The sequence below is a fragment of the Prorops nasuta genome, unplaced genomic scaffold (assembly GCF_024137725.1).
Source record: "Prorops nasuta isolate Cenicafe-Biocafe unplaced genomic scaffold, Cenicafe_Pnas_1.2 PNAS00002, whole genome shotgun sequence".
Taxonomy (NCBI): domain Eukaryota; kingdom Metazoa; phylum Arthropoda; class Insecta; order Hymenoptera; family Bethylidae; genus Prorops; species Prorops nasuta.
In genome coordinates, this window is record NW_027116799.1 from 9,885,421 (window position 1) to 9,902,077 (window position 16,657).

General features: G+C 38.1%; 1 protein-coding gene across 5 annotated transcripts in view; it reads right to left on the minus strand.

Annotated features, from left to right (window-relative positions):
• The window catches only part of SP2353 (EGF like, fibronectin type III and laminin G domains protein pikachurin), a 165,595-nt gene that overhangs the window by 67,418 nt on the left and 81,520 nt on the right, over positions 1-16,657 (minus strand). For all 5 annotated transcript variants that reach the window (XM_066743189.1, XM_066743196.1, XM_066743205.1 and 2 more), the window contains one exon: positions 15,148-15,418. In XM_066743189.1, the coding sequence (XP_066599286.1) occupies positions 15,148-15,418 (271 nt within the window). The remainder of the gene's footprint in view (positions 1-15,147; positions 15,419-16,657) is intronic.

Genomic DNA, 16,657 nt, shown 5'->3' on the forward strand with positions numbered 1-16,657 from the left:
AAAATTGTCTATTGAGACATTTATTTAATTTTAATAAACATAAGTTTGAATGAATAAAAATTTATGTGAATAGAAGTTTTTTTTTCACTGCATGAATATAGAAATAGAGATTTTTGAGGATCCTTGCATTATCATGAGAAAACGTAGCAAATAGCTAATAATGGTAAATGCGACTTATTTTAAGAGATTTACTTAAACAAAAAAATAGTAGAAAAACTGGCAACTCGAGAGCAGTGGTATTCTTAATAAAACGTTGTTTGCATCGCCAGTAGAAAGTCTCGGTATTTGGTCAGGCATTTTGCGACAAGTTTGGCCTAATTTCGTACGACCGCTTTAGTGGACAAAAAAGAGATCTAAACGAATTGCAACAAGGACTGTATAGGAGAGAGGGCAAGGGGCATGGCAAAAAGTCTCGGGGAGTCCAAAAGCAGCAAGATGCTCTCGACCTTATTACACTTACATTTACGGAACACGTGGAAAGGGGTTATTTCTTTGGTCGGTAACGGTAAAAAGATGGCTCGTTGCAAGAATAAGAGGGAGCTAGTCGAGGTGAAAAAGGTCAAAGGAACGTGGTACGTCATAGTTACAGCACTTTCCTGATGATTATTGCTAGCGATGCTGTCGATTTATTGCCTGTCCAGTCGGTAGAAATTACGACATTCATCTTACCCACCACATACATTTTTAATAAAAGTACATCCACCTTAAGCTCGTTAATCTTCCTTGAAAATAATACCGACTTTGAAAAATAAACAGTACAAATAGCGACTTATACCCCTTCCCATGTCTGACCATACATACACGATTTTCACTTATACACAAAAGCGATCGTTTTAAAACCATCAAGGCTTCGCCAGTTTTTAGCCCAGCACGATTTAATTTCCTCCTGTATTATATACTTCCTATATATATATATATATATATATATATATATAACACGACAAAGCAATCGTTTGACAAATGTGGATCTTTTCAGCTCCTTACGCGTTATCGTTCACTCGTGACGTTTAATAATTCCAAACCAGTCCGTCTGTGTATATACAGGCCTTATCCACTCGCAGACGTTAATAAATGAGGAATATGAAAAAAAGTTGGGTAATTTGGCGAATAAACGAGGATTATAAACGCGTGCAAGATAGATGGGCCAAGTTTTATTAATAGACGCGTGCTATCGCTAATTCTTGCATGGAATTGGATAATTTATTCCCATGCAGCTAGGTAGGTGGGTATGTTGCACAGGCTGGTAAACAATGAAGCGGCGTAAAACGTGAAATGCGCGCGTGCCAAGATATAATCAGGATGGCGTACGTGGCTCGTATAGAAACACTTGGCAACAATAACGATCCAGCCATGAATAAAGCCAACCTTTTCGCCTACTCCTTCCTCGCTTCATTCGACCTCGACAAACGGTCTGACCTTTATCGGCCATTTCTACTGGAGAATAATTTTATCCAGCCACCGTGATTCCGAGACAAAAGCGAGTTTGCCTCCTCGGCTTCCTCCACTCGAATCTCGAGAAATTCCACGCAACAGACCGAAATTTGAAATTTCACAGCGAGAAAGGAGCTTGAAACGTCAATCTTGCTTCGGTATGAGAAACGACGTAGCTCGATTTTTTTTCAATCTTTCCAGGTACGTATATATATATATATATATATGTACCAAAGGACGAGAGCTAGGATGGTTTATCGAGTTAGGCGAATTTCACTGGGAAGCCTCGAGAATGTGTGGTTGGATCTTGGAGAACTGACAGATTCACCAAAGGCGCATCAATTTGATGCTAGAGAGAAACTTAAGAGAATTTACACGTAGCTGCGTGCATTAGAGCAATTACGCGTGCTTGCATCGACGCGTAGGAAAATTTGGAACGATCTCTCCTCTCATCCATAAATGCCTACATTCTCCAAACATAATCAGGGAATGCCTGAACTCCGTGTAATTCAACTATCCTGTTAATAAGCCTCCAAAGTTACAATTCCATTGTCTCTTGCGCGAGCTCCACAGCCATAAAATAATCTCTCGCGAGCTTCTCTTTACGCGCCAGCCTTTTTTTCTACCTCCCTCGCTTCGTTAAGAGTACACGTGTATTTTCGGTTGATGAAATTTGCCTATTTTTGCATATTTTTAATAGGACTTTATCTCGCAGAGGAGATTATCCGAAGAGTAATATTATACAGTGCAACAAAATATTAAAGTTACACGGTGCGAATAGGGGAAACCCTAGGAGTGCTCTTTCGAAAAAAGATTTTTCGTTATTTTAGTTGGGAATTTTTTGCTCCGTCGAAACCTTCCCTTCTTTAATAAAAATGTTGGATTTTGTTTCTGGTGCAAGGATTTTGATACATTTTAAGAATTGTCAAAACGTTTTGGGGTTCTTATAATTGGTCACCGGTTGGTTCAGTAGTGTGATTAAATAATTATAGAGACGTCATGCATTTTTTTATTTTCCTTCGAACCCTGCAACGATTTCAAACATGTCGAGTTCTCAGGAGATGCCTCTGCGAAAAAGAACAAGTTTTCCCTACGCTAATCAGGCAGGATTGTCTGCATGCCTGGCAGGAAGTTCCGAGATTCGCAAAGCGATTTTTCCCTCGCGAAATTCCGGCGAAATTGCGTGGGGGGCCCGCATTCAACTTTCCAAACGTTTCTCCAACAAAACCGTTATATACAGTTTCACGAAAATTATACCAGAGGAGCAGTGACCGAATTAACTCGAGAGAATTTCCGAAAGAATAATACGGAAAATGTGGATGAGTGGGTTAGAAAAATCTGGAGGTAAAAATTTGCACACAAAAAAATTAAATTATTATTATCATAGAAGAGGAGGAAGATTAAAACTGAATCTTGAGAGTTTTAGGAATCGTTACGAGAGCTTTTAGGGGGATAAGAATGGGGGGTGAGTGGGGTAAAGCAAATAGTCTGTCGAAGCTATTAGTTTTCTTACGGCTTGATAATAAATGTAAGTGCACTTTCATCATACGTATTTAGTCGTAAAGAGTGAGAAGCCGCTGTTAATCTTCGAGTTGGCCTAGAAAAGGTGGTAAAAAGGAAGATGTGGAAGCTTATGGGGGGAAGGGGGTTGAGGGTGTCCATTGTGCAGCAAGAGCAACACGGTCCCATTAACCATGGTTACCGAGTCCTTCTCGCGCTGGCGGCACGAGTAGTTGGCTGGCTGGCTGCCAAAATGGCGGGCAGCACGCTAGATTAAGCAGATTAACTGCGTACTGCCTTCTGAAAGGGAAAGAGAGAGAGAGAGAGAGAGAGAGAGGGCCTCAGAAACGCCTAAACATCGTTAAAGCCTCTTCCAGTGTTTGTAGACAAATCCGATATCCCGATTGATCCCTTTCCTAATTTGTCTCACACTGCTAATCGTGCAAACACTGGACTCTCTTCCACTTGGTACCAGTTTAATAATTAAAACTCGTTGGGCAGCAAAATAATTACTCGATTTTATAATACTTTGAAAAAGGTTTTAATTATTTGCTTAGATTTGATCAATAATTGATATAGAACTAAGATAATTCTTTGATTCCTATTAAATTTAATCCATTTAAATTGAAATTTCTCAATATCCAACGAATAATGTCTGTGGGGCTGTTCGAGGTTTGATTTATTCGAATAAAATAATTTTTATTCTTGGTATAAGAAGGGACTTTATTTTTTCTTATATTTTTTTATAGACCCTTCATGGGGGATGGTTTTGATCCTTCGATAATAATTCACCGTTTCATCTATATAGATATTATTCAACGGTACGACCTTTCAACTCGAAGGGACAACTCGTTATACAGCAAAAGAAAAAGAAAGAAAAAAAAGAAGATTTAGGACAAAGGGTCGAGCTGTGGACAAAAGCTAATAAAGGAGTTACTTAGCCACCGCATTTTGTTTCCTATTGTACACGCTTTTATATTTTCGCATTATTTTCTTCTTACGACTACTTTTCAAACAAAGATACATTTATGTTATGTTCCACGTCGTTTTTCTTGCGCGTCACTTCCGCTACGTTTCACCACCGAGACGCTTTTCCCCCTTCAGGATCGAAAGGACAATTTGTTCCTGCTATCTTTCATAATTCATATCGTTCTTCTCTTAATCCGCAGAGTGCACAAAGAACTTTTAATCGACCTTTGACATCAAACTCCCTTTTTTCCACTCAGCTATTCTTTTCCACTCCTTAAATTGGATTGTGGAGTTTAAATTCTTTAATAATTAGATTCTACGTTGGAGTAATTATTTATGTAGCAAACTTTTGGTTATAACTTGTGTCTTCCCTTCCTCGAACAAACGAAGGGTGAGTCTTCTCTGATTAGGGTCACATTGCTTATATATATATATATATATATTATAAATGCTTTGAGTCAGGATAATAGAAATAATGTTACTTTTTTTTGTTATTATTTCTTGCTTCGAGCATTTTATTTAGTTTTCTATGTTTCCCGTTTTAGTACGACTGCATCGCTACATCCGAATTCGTTTTCCTCACCGTCATCACCACGATAACCACCGGCATCCACGCGAAACTTCTTTTCTTCCTTTTTACCCCCACCCCCTCTCTTATTCTCTCTTCACTTTTTCAACGCGAGACAATTTCTGTTGGCTGCAGAACTGATCAGAAATTTCTTCGCTTGGCAGGCTCATTCTTCTCCTAACTATCAAGTGGATCTTAAATCCTCCTCTTAAACTTTTCTTCTTTCGACGATATTCCTATAAAAATAATAATAATAATAGAAATAAAATAATAACAAATCTCCCTCTAAATTGCAACTATAAGTAGGGATCTATCCCAGTTTGATTTCGACATTTTTAATTAAACAAATATTCTTCTCCTAACTAACAATTAAGTGGATCTTATAAATTCTCTTTATCATAATTTTTTCTTTTAACGATATTCGTATAATTATAATAGTTACGTAATAATAAGTGTCTCCTCTAAATAGCAATGATAAATATATACAAGTAGAAATTTAACAGTTTGGTAATTTGTTATTTTTAATAAAAAACAACATTCTTCTCCCAACTATCGATCAAATCTTAAATCCTCCTCTACAACTGCTTCGTTTCAGTCGTCTTTATATAACAATAATAAGCATCCTAAACAGTAACAATAAATAAATAAGGACATATAGCAGCTTGATTCTGGCATTTTTAATGAAATAAATGGAGCTGTGGTAGGAAGCCAGTGAGATAGGGAAGACATTATAATTAACTTGTCGAGTCGTCAGGTTTGGTTTGGTTGGTCGAAAAAGCTGTACCGCGCACTGTTTACCAATTGGAGTAATCCAAACAGACGTTTTTTAGATGACTTTGACAGCAACAATCGCGGATTTGATAAATTTAACTTTTTCCAGTGTATCAGGATTTAGCGAGACAGGTCAGAGACAATCGATATTTCCAATTAACATCCGCACGAGAACTGCATAACAAAATCGTTTGGGCTTACTTCGTACTAGGCGTTTGCATGAATAATGGAGAGCGCGAGATGCTTCGCGAATACCAGCGGGAAATTCGTAACACATCGCAAAATATTCCCCAGAAATTTGTCGGTAAGCGAAAGCACCAGGAAACTCTGGCACGCGTGAATATTCGCCACTGGTCTCGAGTGGAATCGTCGATCCAGCTGAAATTCTTCGATGACAATGCTAAACTATGGAAATTATTCGAGATTCCTCAATGGAAATCCAAATAGAGGGGGGAGAGAGAGAGAGAGAGGTAATCACACCACGAGAATATTAGAAAAATTAAACGATGAGATACAATTTAAAAGTTTTTTTCCTCGAATTAAAAAGAGCTAGATGTAAAACTTTTTTTAATAAACCTTCCACCTTGCAATTCAATTTATTTCAATTCTGAGAAAATTCCTAGAAATTTTCTTATATATTCAAAACTTATTACTCATCTTTTCAAATACTAAATTGTTTCCTTGAATAAACTCATTCTAAAGCTATTTTTGGCACTCTTATATAACTATAGCTCTGCATCATTATCGTGCAATGTGCAGAGTTATATATATATATATATATAAAGCAGCAATTACCATGTTCTAATTTCGCATTTTATTCCTCGTGCAATTTTTATAATCTTATATCTCTGCGAACGGAATGACTGTGCTCTAAGCGCATAATCATACATATACATCGTAATTTAAATATCTGAGTGCACGTGTACTTTCAAACACAAACACAGATACCTTTTACCATAGATTCGGTCAAATTCTATGCACGAGCTTTGAGGTGGGAATTTGCGTAGTGATTTGCGGGCTTGAATTGGAGTTGGTACGTGGAGTGGGGTTAAAGAGAGAGAGAGAGAGAGAGAGAGAGAGAGAGGGGGGGGGGGGGGGTTGAACGAAACTAAATTAGCGACGAAAAGGACGAAGCGCTTTTCCAAGTCTTGCGAGGGAGCTAGGTGATAGGACAGGGTTTGGAGTGAAGTTAGCTGCAAGTCCATTTACTTTGGCCGAGCCAATGTGGAAATAGCTGTCTTGGCGATGTTGGTTTGGTCAGTCGATTTGTTGGTGTACCGACAGAATTCGAGCATGCACCGGAATTTCACTCTATTTTCTCGTTTAACTCGACTTTAACGTATTAGTGTACCGTAAAAAGCGGCAAAATTACTACTACGCTGGGGGAATTGAAATAAAACTGAGCTTTGTGCAGAATGGAGGAAATGTCTGGGGGAAACTAATAGGGGGGTAATTAAAATGGCCGAAGGATGGTGTTTAGGGTGGGAAAAGAGTGGATTAATTTAATTTCGAGCTTCTCGAATATAAATGCAAAGGGGGGGGGGGGGGGTAGGTACTCGATAACAAATCGTCAGAGGGTGAAACGAATCGACGTGATTTACGGGGAATCAGGGATGCAAGACCGGAAGTGGGGTTGGATATCGCAGGGAGAAGACGAATCGCGCGAGGGTTCTCGATCAGGAAATTTCTAAGGGAAGAGTATACACAGTGGTACAGGTAAATACGGGCGCGCCAATGGCGGCTACCCAATTTCCCTTGAAAACGTCCGGTTTTGCCCCGGCTGGATACAGCTTAGCCAACGCCTCCTTCGTCATATTCAAATTGAGTGAAACGCGAAGCCGCATCTGGAATTCGAATGGCCCAACTTCCCCTTTGCGACTCGACAAATAGACCAACCGACGATACACTATCGATGCTCGAATTATCATTCACCCTTTTATGGAAGAATGATTATGAACAATCGAGTTTCGTGCAGATTTTCGCAATATAACTGTGGGATGTGAGAGATTGAGCAAAACAGAGTATTGTCAATGATACAATTATTATTCAAAATTTTACATGGTTGAGCGATTGTAAACAATAGTGTGAATTTAAAAAATTTATTCTAACGTATAGCTATTGAATATGAGATATTGAGCAAAATAAAGAACACAGTGAACAATAAAATTATCATTCAAACTTTTTCACGATAGAACGTTTATAAACAATTGCATTAATTTAAAAAATTTTTATAACACAGTATAAAAAAATATTATCAATGATACAATTATAGTTCACACTTTTTCACTGTAGAAAGATTATAAAATATTCAGTTTTAACAGTTTGTTCACACAGTAATTAAATAACAGTAATTAAATATAAGAAAAATATCGATCGGTATTTATATTTTACACGATGCGATCATTGGATTTTTATTAAAGAGTGTATATATATATATAAGGTTGAAATTTTATTGCGGGGAAAGTTTCAATGTGAAATGATATACTCGATGAGGAAAAAGGATTTTCCCCGAGTATAGTTCGACCCACGGATCTACCCGAGTCTAGCATTAAAAACTTTCCCTTCTTCCTGGCGCCGGCAGCTATTTGCTGTCGACGTGGAAAACTACTCGACCGTGTAAGGGACTCTGGAGAATCGGGAATCAACGCTGTGAAACTCGTTACAAACTTCCGCCCGCGGTCCCGCAGAGAGGTTCGCGCGTTTCGAATCTTGCACCCCCCACCCCCCCCCCCCCCCCAAATACTTTGCACCCAACGTGTCATTATTCCAGAAAATAGCGAATATCGACGACCCGAATCCTCCAGTAAGACGCGAGTGTGTAAACACACGAATCTCATAATCGAATTCTCTTCAGGATTTTTCGGGGTGATAAGAAAAATATTTCAACGTCAGTCGGTTGTTAAAATTATTCGCTGCTTGTATAATTTTAAGATCCTACATTATCTCCAATTAATTCCTTGCTTCCTTATTTTGCTGAATTTAATTGTGAAAAGGGACGAGAAAAATCTGCTGAAAACTACTTTAATTTGCTATTTTTTAATTTTTATACAGCGAGTAATTTTAGTGATAAGTGCTTGAGATTGTACGACGAGGCAAGGGTGTGAAGGATTGCTCGTAAATTTGTATTAATTGGTAGGAAAAAGTGGAAATCCAGATAACAGGTCAGACATGGGGATTCCCCGTCTAGAATACAGTAGTTTAGGTGTGAGTTTGCAGCAACACGACGCTGTAAATTGAATTTGGTGAATCTGAGGGCGTGTAGGGTAAAATTTGGAGGGGTCGTAGCTGTGTCCACTCCATCATTCCCGTTTTGAGTCTGGTTTTGGAGGAAGTTGGTCCGAGCGATGACAGAACACACCGGTCGCGTGGGATTAGCCAAACCCGATATGCGCCAAACCCGACTCTGCGCGATATCCCGATTCTCGCACCCTCTTTAACTCGATGTCTGACATTAATCAGCCCCGACCATCCGTCCCACTCACTTTGTATCCCAGCCTTACAAACTCGACACGTCCCAGTAACCATCTATATCTATCTCTCCATCTTTATTCTCCAATTCCAGCAAATTATAGCTCAACACAAATTAGGAATTCAACCCGTGTTGGATTGTACAATTATTTCATATATAGTTACTTGGTTATAATCTTGCGACAAAGTCATTCTTCGTCCGACAAAGATCGAAATGTTTTGTCATGAGAGACGATACCCGAGAACCGTCTGGTTATTTATTTGGCTCGACTACTCAATAGAGTAAAATATTGTCTTACTAAATATACAATATTCCAAAGTAATACTTTTTTTCAACCAAAGACAAAATTCGAGGACTGTCTGCTAATTTATTTAGTTCGAATACTGAATACACTGAAATATGTCTTACTAGATGTACAAATATTCCAAAACAATACTTTTTTTCGAGCAAAAACAACATTCGACTATCGTCTGATAATTTATTTAGCTCGACTACTGAACAAACTAAAATATTGCCTTAACACATACATATGATATATCAAAGAAATAGGCTTTCGCCCAGAAATCTGATCCGATTCAAAGAACACGGAGGCCCTACCACCCGAAGCAGAGCCGATTTTCAGTGGAAATTCAGATACGCCAAGCCTGGTCCATATTTTACCAGCACTAAATCGAACGATTCTTATTTTCATAGGTATTTCATTCTCTTATCTTTTTTTACTGAAATAAAAGTTGAAGCTCTTATCCCGGAACTTTAAAACTCCAGATATAAAAATCGTTTTAAAATAAGGATTTGAAAAATAAAAAGTTCGAATGCGAAATTGGAAGAGCACTTTCGATAAATTTTATCCTAGGAAGATAAAACGGACGTTTATCGATTACTTCTTTAGTCGTCTACTGGCTGAATATGCGCCAAGTCTGAAAAATATACGCGTAGAGGCTCGACGTGACGCTCGAATGGCGCAACGTCCCTCGAGCTACTCCACTGTTCTTCGTTCGAATTTATCGATTATAATATATTTAAATTTCAACTCGATTAATTAGACATTTCATCTGCATGGATAGAGTGAAAATTCCATTCATCCAGATTCGAATCGTCCAATTTCGTTGAAAAGTGCTTCTGCTCTTATAAGTCGATCGGTGAATTTCAAGTTCGAGAGATGCATGGTTAGAGAAATGCTCGAGCGTCGATTTAAAAATTTCTTTCAGGTGCTTGGAAAATACGAGTCGCGGAGATTGTATTGGCAACTTTCCTGTTGCGAGCTCTGTACCGAGAAACTTCGGGATTGGCTACGGATCCCTAACCCAACTGGTCATACCTGTACTGGAAAGTCTATCCAATAGACAATTCCCAGCAAGGACCGAGTCCGTTCCTACCCTCCCACTCGCTTTTTCCTCCAGCCTGCAAAATCTTTTTCGTGTTATTACGTCACAATTTTCGACACACACTTTGCTTCCCCAACGTGTAAAATCGACTGGCGAGAAATCAAGTTGTCCGACCAATTATCGATTTTTTCACTTGTCCACTCGTAATTAAAAATTCCTGAAATCGATTCTCGCTAGGAATTCAAATCAATTTCTCGTCAAAAATTCAATTTTCTTGTTTCGCATTTTACACGAGAAATTCAAAGAGCATTTTTCGGTTATTGACAAGAGAACCAACAAGTATATTAAAAATGGCTTCCCGTCGAGCTTCAAAGCCGCGGATTATATACTCTCGTGCTGTCGTCATCAAACTTTCAATAACCCTGCTTCTTTTGAATCAAAACGGAAAACTAATCTCTGATGTTCGATATAAAAAATTTAATGGGCTTCTTGGGGGAAAGCAGACGCAATTTATAGAAATGATGGAAAATTGATGATTCATTCGTGCTATCGCATTAATTTAGATGATTAATAAACCTTTTTTACCATGCACCAAAAGCGCATATATATAAAAAAAGTAGAATTAGAATTTTGTTAAATTTCTCGAGTTTTTCGGGGTTTTCGTATCGATCGAAGCTCTTTATTTATTCAAAACTTGGAGGATTCTGAGTTAGAGGTGCGTATGCGTATATGAAAATTTCGGTTTGATACAGCGTGCACGGATGCGCGGAATTTTATGCGGATTTTTCCGCCTGTTGGCTGACAGTGAATTCCCCTCTTTGAAGGAGAGACAATTTTCAATCGGATCGCTCGTCAGCTGTGAAATTTCGCGAAGCCCATTGATCTATTTGCACCTGCCGGCTTTTATCAAAGGCCCGGGACAGAGTTGAATTTGGTCGCGCTACGCTGCAATCCGTGACTCTTGCTTCCGAATCGCGTTTCGATTTCATCTACCTTCTTTCTCATCCCTCGAACCATATCCAGCTTCTGCACAACTCTTCGCTCTATTCTCTTCCTGAAAATCTCCATGAAAATCTTTGCTTTTCGCTATTTAATTCAACAAAACGTGATATAATTTAATCTTAATTAATTTATTCACAGCAGAAAAAATGAGGAACAATAGTAACGTAGTAATTGTAACATGACTAATTAATAATACAAATATCTACATAGAAATAGGGAAACTTATTAACGTATTAGTGTCCAAAGATTTCCTTTACAATCTGTGAAAAGTTGACGATTATAATCCAAGTCTGATTAGGTTTATGTTAGTCTTCGTGTTTTTCAAGCCGGTAAGTATTTTCTTCTTTTCTGATTCAGTTTTCTATCGTATCTGCATGAGTTCATTTAGATCAATCAGTGTATACTTGATGTGTAGCTTGAATAGTTATCTTTGACTGCCCTTAAGTAGTTTGAGGTTGAAACGTGTTGTATTGTGGAGAAAATTGCAAGTGTTAAGTGAGAGACAGAGGTACAAATTTTAATGTAACAAAACGAAGAAGGACGATTGTAACATATATAGAATTGTCCCTTCTTTTTCATTCAAAGATTTGCACCAATTATTCCTATTCCTGCAGACATATATTCCAATATGCCACGACGTCACAGCAAAAGAAAAACAAACGGAGGACCTTCGCTGAAGATATTTGTAACGCGCGATTTCTGGGAGATGTTTTTCTTCGAATAAATAAGCACACTTAAAATTTCCCACTAAAAATTCACAACTAGTATATTGAACTCTTTGGTGCTTATTACACAATATTCACACATAAACTATTTACACTGACTTCTACCGCCAGGGTCTCTCCCGACCGCCTGTACGAGAAATCTACAGTAGGCCAACGTTGCGAAACTTACAAATATTCTTTACACGGCTCTTCTACCAAGTGCTTTTCGACTCATTCGGATTTATTCTAATTCTATTTCTTACAATTTTCTGGGCGCCAGGCCCACTGTGGGCCACCCGAATGGCCTTCCCTTCTACCGAAGCACTTTTCTTTCTGTTTCCCGGCTTACCGATTCTATTTTCTCAGAGTCGCCCGAGTGCCGAACTCTGTTGCTAGCCAATACTACAATTCTTTCTTTCTAGTTGCCGCTTTCTTAATTTCTACGTGTCTCCTCCACGCAGTGGCACACATTTGGTCGGAGACCGCATCGCGATATTAGGTTAATTCGCATACCTTATAATCCTCTTTTCTAAGCAAGCAATCATGTACTTTCCTGGCCAGGACGCACGCACGTTACTCACTTCTCCGTCGACGCAGGTATTGGCTTCGAAAATTCTATACTGGATCGCACTCCAGTTACGATCTCCCAGGCGATCGTCTTCTCTGCCTTCTCTCCTGGTCGACTTCTTCTTCCGGCGCTGCGGTACAGGCAAAGCGTCTTCGCTGGTTGATGCTCCTTCTAGGATCTCGCAGGCAACATTATACACGTCTGTTCCTTTACGCGGTTCTCTCGACAGTCTTCGCATCTACGTCTGTCGCTTATGCCGGTTTTCTAGGCATGTCTGGGCCTCACCGCGTGCTTGCGGTAGCGCTGGGGTCTGCGCGAAAGCTCTCACATACGACCAATCGCCCGCTAGGCGCGAAAATTCAGAATTCTTAACGTGGCAAAAATCCCGTCTGGATTTGTCACGTTATATATATTATGAAAAGGGCTGCGCAGTTAGTTTTAGAAAAGAAACTATCCTAGAGAGAGAGAGAGAGAGAGAGAGAGAGAGAGAGATCCCAAGATTTGTCATGCATTAACTCTAAATTGTTGTATAAAAAAAATTAAATGCAGAGAAACACCAGAAGGTAGGATGCAACCCACACCCTTCTTCCCTGTTACAACTGTACCGATGATGGGTACGATTGTAACAAGTTACAGTCACACTCGAGGATCTTATTATTAGAATCTTTGTACTGGTTTAACTGCAATCGAGTAACAAAATATTGTTGCAAAAATTGTGATTTCTTATGCTTCTTTTCGTACAAATATTGCATATCATAAATCAGCAAAATATTCTTAACTAAAAATTGTTACAATTTCACCCAATCTCTTCTAAATAAAACAAATTTATTTAGAAATTGATTTGTCCAGTTCGAATTTTGAATCAATTTCTCCAAAATGAATAAGAAATAAATTAATTTGGAGGATCATTTGAACAATTTGAATTTGACCACGATACCTCAAAAATTCGCAACTTTTAACTTCGAATGGCGTTTCGATTTCTTATAACTTCATCGTCATCCTCGCAGCCTTATCTTACTATAACATGCAGAATTCCTTACTACATTTTCTTACCGAAAATCTGCACGAAATTCTCTGCTCTTTTCCACTCCATTCGGATTTAATTCAACGAGAAATTCGTTCATCTAACTATAGAATTAAATTAATCCACATTGGGAAGTGCGAATAAAAGAGAAATTAATTTGAAAATTTGTTTTGATCGGTTTTCCTCGCGATTATATTTAATCAGATAAAACTAGTGATTTGAATTGAATCCATGGAGTCACGCATGGGCATTTTTCGCAGTTGCCGCTTTAATGCATTGCGAGACCCTAAATTAAATTTAGAATCCGCAGGGGCAGTGCGCAGAATTTCGTGGGGTCACAGGAAACGCTGTATCATCCCTGATTTACGTCCTACATGCCTTGGCGGTGGGAAAATTTCAAATACTGACACGATCCCCGAGGAATTAAAGCTGAATTTCAATCTAGCTTTGCATCTATCTTGCGGATAAAACTAAATTATTTGCAAAGATTCCCCACCGAGTTTATCATAAAATTTAATCTATTTCGAGCAATGTTACAGATTTGCATCATGCGAGAATATATTTTGCAAAAATTCGCGTAAATTTTGGTACTCTGTGTATTTAAGGCCAATAAAACAGTGCAATAAAAATATCTTTCAAGGGGAATCGCTTAGCTCGTTCTTTACATCGCGCAATAAAAATATTTAATAAAAATTCGTGTAATTTTGTGTGTACTCTTAAAATTGAAGGGAACAAGAGAAATAAGAATATTTTTGGAAGGGAATTTTTTTACCTAGCTGAGACCGATCGCTTGTTCTTTACTTCGTGCAATAAAAATATTTAATAAAAGTTCGTGTAATTTTTGTATATTAATTACTAAAATTGAAGGGCTGCAGAGGAGAATTGAGAATGTCTTTGAAAGGCAATCTCTTAACAAGTTGAAATCGATCGATCGATCGTTCTTTAAATTATTCGACAAACATATTTTGAAAAAATTTGTACAATTTTTCAGCAAAATAAGAATATTTCAGGGGAATTCCTTACCATGTCTTTTATATCACACAACAGAAATATTTAATGCAAATTCTTATCATTTTTTGTATATTCTGCAAATGTGAGACTAGCATCAGAAGAACTGAGAATATCCTTGAAAATGTCTTGCCCTTACCAACTTAAAATCGATCGCTCACTCTCTGCACGATGCACAAAAAAAAAAAATGGAATAAAAATTGCATATAATCGTAAATAGACTATTAGAATGAAAGGCCACGAAGAGGGTGAACGAGAATTATTTAGAAAGAGTTATAGTTTCTTATCGAATTGACATCGATTACTTGTTTTTACACCACGTGATAAAAATAATTGATAAAAATTCTTATAATTTTCAGTAAAATCTAAATATAAGTTCAGCAACAGATATCTTAGTAGAAGAATCCTTTACCAAGTTAAAATCGATCGCTCGTTCTCCACACGATGGACAAAAAAAAATTGAATAAAAATTTCATATAGTCGTAAGTAGACTGTTAGAATGAAAGGGCACGAAGAGGATGAACGAGAATAGTTTAGGATTATAGTTTCTTATCGAATTGACATCGATCACTTGTTTTTACATCATATGACAACAAAATTTAATAAAAATTCCTATAATTATCAGTAAAATTAACAGATATCTTTGTAGAAGAATCCTTTACCAAATTAAAATCGATCTCTTATTCTCCACACTATACACAAAAAAAAATACATAAAAAGTGCACACAATGGTAAATAGAGCATTAGAACGAAAGGGCACGAAGAGGATGAAGGGGAATAGTTTAGAAGTAGCGAGAGTCTCTCTTACCGAGTTGACATCGATCGCCCGTTCTGCCCAGAGGGCACTGGCATCTTTGCCTGAAGGATCCTTGTTTCCTTCTGGGAGCCACCTCGTCGCGTTGTTCTCTGGGCGTCGAAGCACTTTCAGGGTCTTCGTCATCGACGATCACATTCACATCGTCCAGCAACTGCTGCTCGACGTAGCAGTTGCCAGCGGGTCCGCAATCCAACGAACAAGCTGGCTCCGTGTTTGCCACCAACTCTGTCGTCGAGGGCAGTTTTTGCTCCAAATTTGGACCCTGGGACAAACAAGAGCACCAATCAGAGCCACGCTTCGCTGCAAATGCAATTGCTCCCCTGCACTTTTTCACTATGCACCCTAGCTGTGCAAACACCCCTGCAAACCGAATTAATATGTATATATATATATATATATATATATATAGAACCCTCTGAGGGCCTTTGCACCATCGAACCTCCACGTAAACTTTTGTTTAATTATTTAAATATTAACAGGGCGAAATTCGCCATATTAATCATCCAGCTTAATGAAAATCGAGTTCGATATTCGGCCTTTGCGGTTTCCGTTAATTACGAATTCTTCCAATCGTCCATTTTTTATACGAATGTTTGCACGACGATAGATTTCATAGGGTTCGAATAATGAGAGGTTATTCCGAAAATCAATTAATTAATTGCGAGTCTCGTTTGCAACGCGATGCTGCTGTAATTGCTGGATATTCCTGCGATATTTCAAGTATCGTCCCGTGGCTCGACGGAATATAACAAATGTCTCTGCAAAACAAATAAAACTCGCCGATGTGCCACAGGCTCTTTTATTTTTTATGTATTTTCCTCTTTTGTACTGGGGGCAGGTGACACGCTCACACACACAAGTGGGGATAAACAAATGTAATTAAAATACCAATTTTATTTTAATAAGAGTCAAAATAACCTTCGTGGAGATTCAATTCTGGTCTTTATTGTTTTTGAGCTTGTGGTACAATAATTACGTGTTCAAAATTATAGGCCACTGTTTTTAAATAGCGATGAAACATCAGAAACATTCGTAGGTGAACTTTATTCTAATGAGAATACAAATGTTTCGTGGAGATTCAATTCTTTCGTTTATGGTCTTTGAGTTTGTGGTACAATAATTGTTTTAGAAAGTAAGCAAATTTCGTTAAATAGCGATGGGAGATCATAGAAAAATTTGTAGATGAATTTTATTTTAATAAGAGTAAAAAAGTTTCGTGAAGATTCAATTCTTTTGTTTATTGTCTTTGAGTTTGTGGTACAGTAATTATGTTTTGGAAAGTAGGCATTTTTCGTTAAATAGCGGTGAGAGATTATAGGAAAATTCGTAGGTGAATCAAGAGACACGGTAGTGTCTCGACGGCAAGTACAAAAAAGTAGAAAAAGTCATGCCTATACCGTCGTCGAGGCACACTACTCTCTTATACAGCTAGTTGGGGCGTCCCAATTTTCAAATCGATTTTTTCCGCTAATAATCCATTGCCATTATTTAAGTAAAGCTT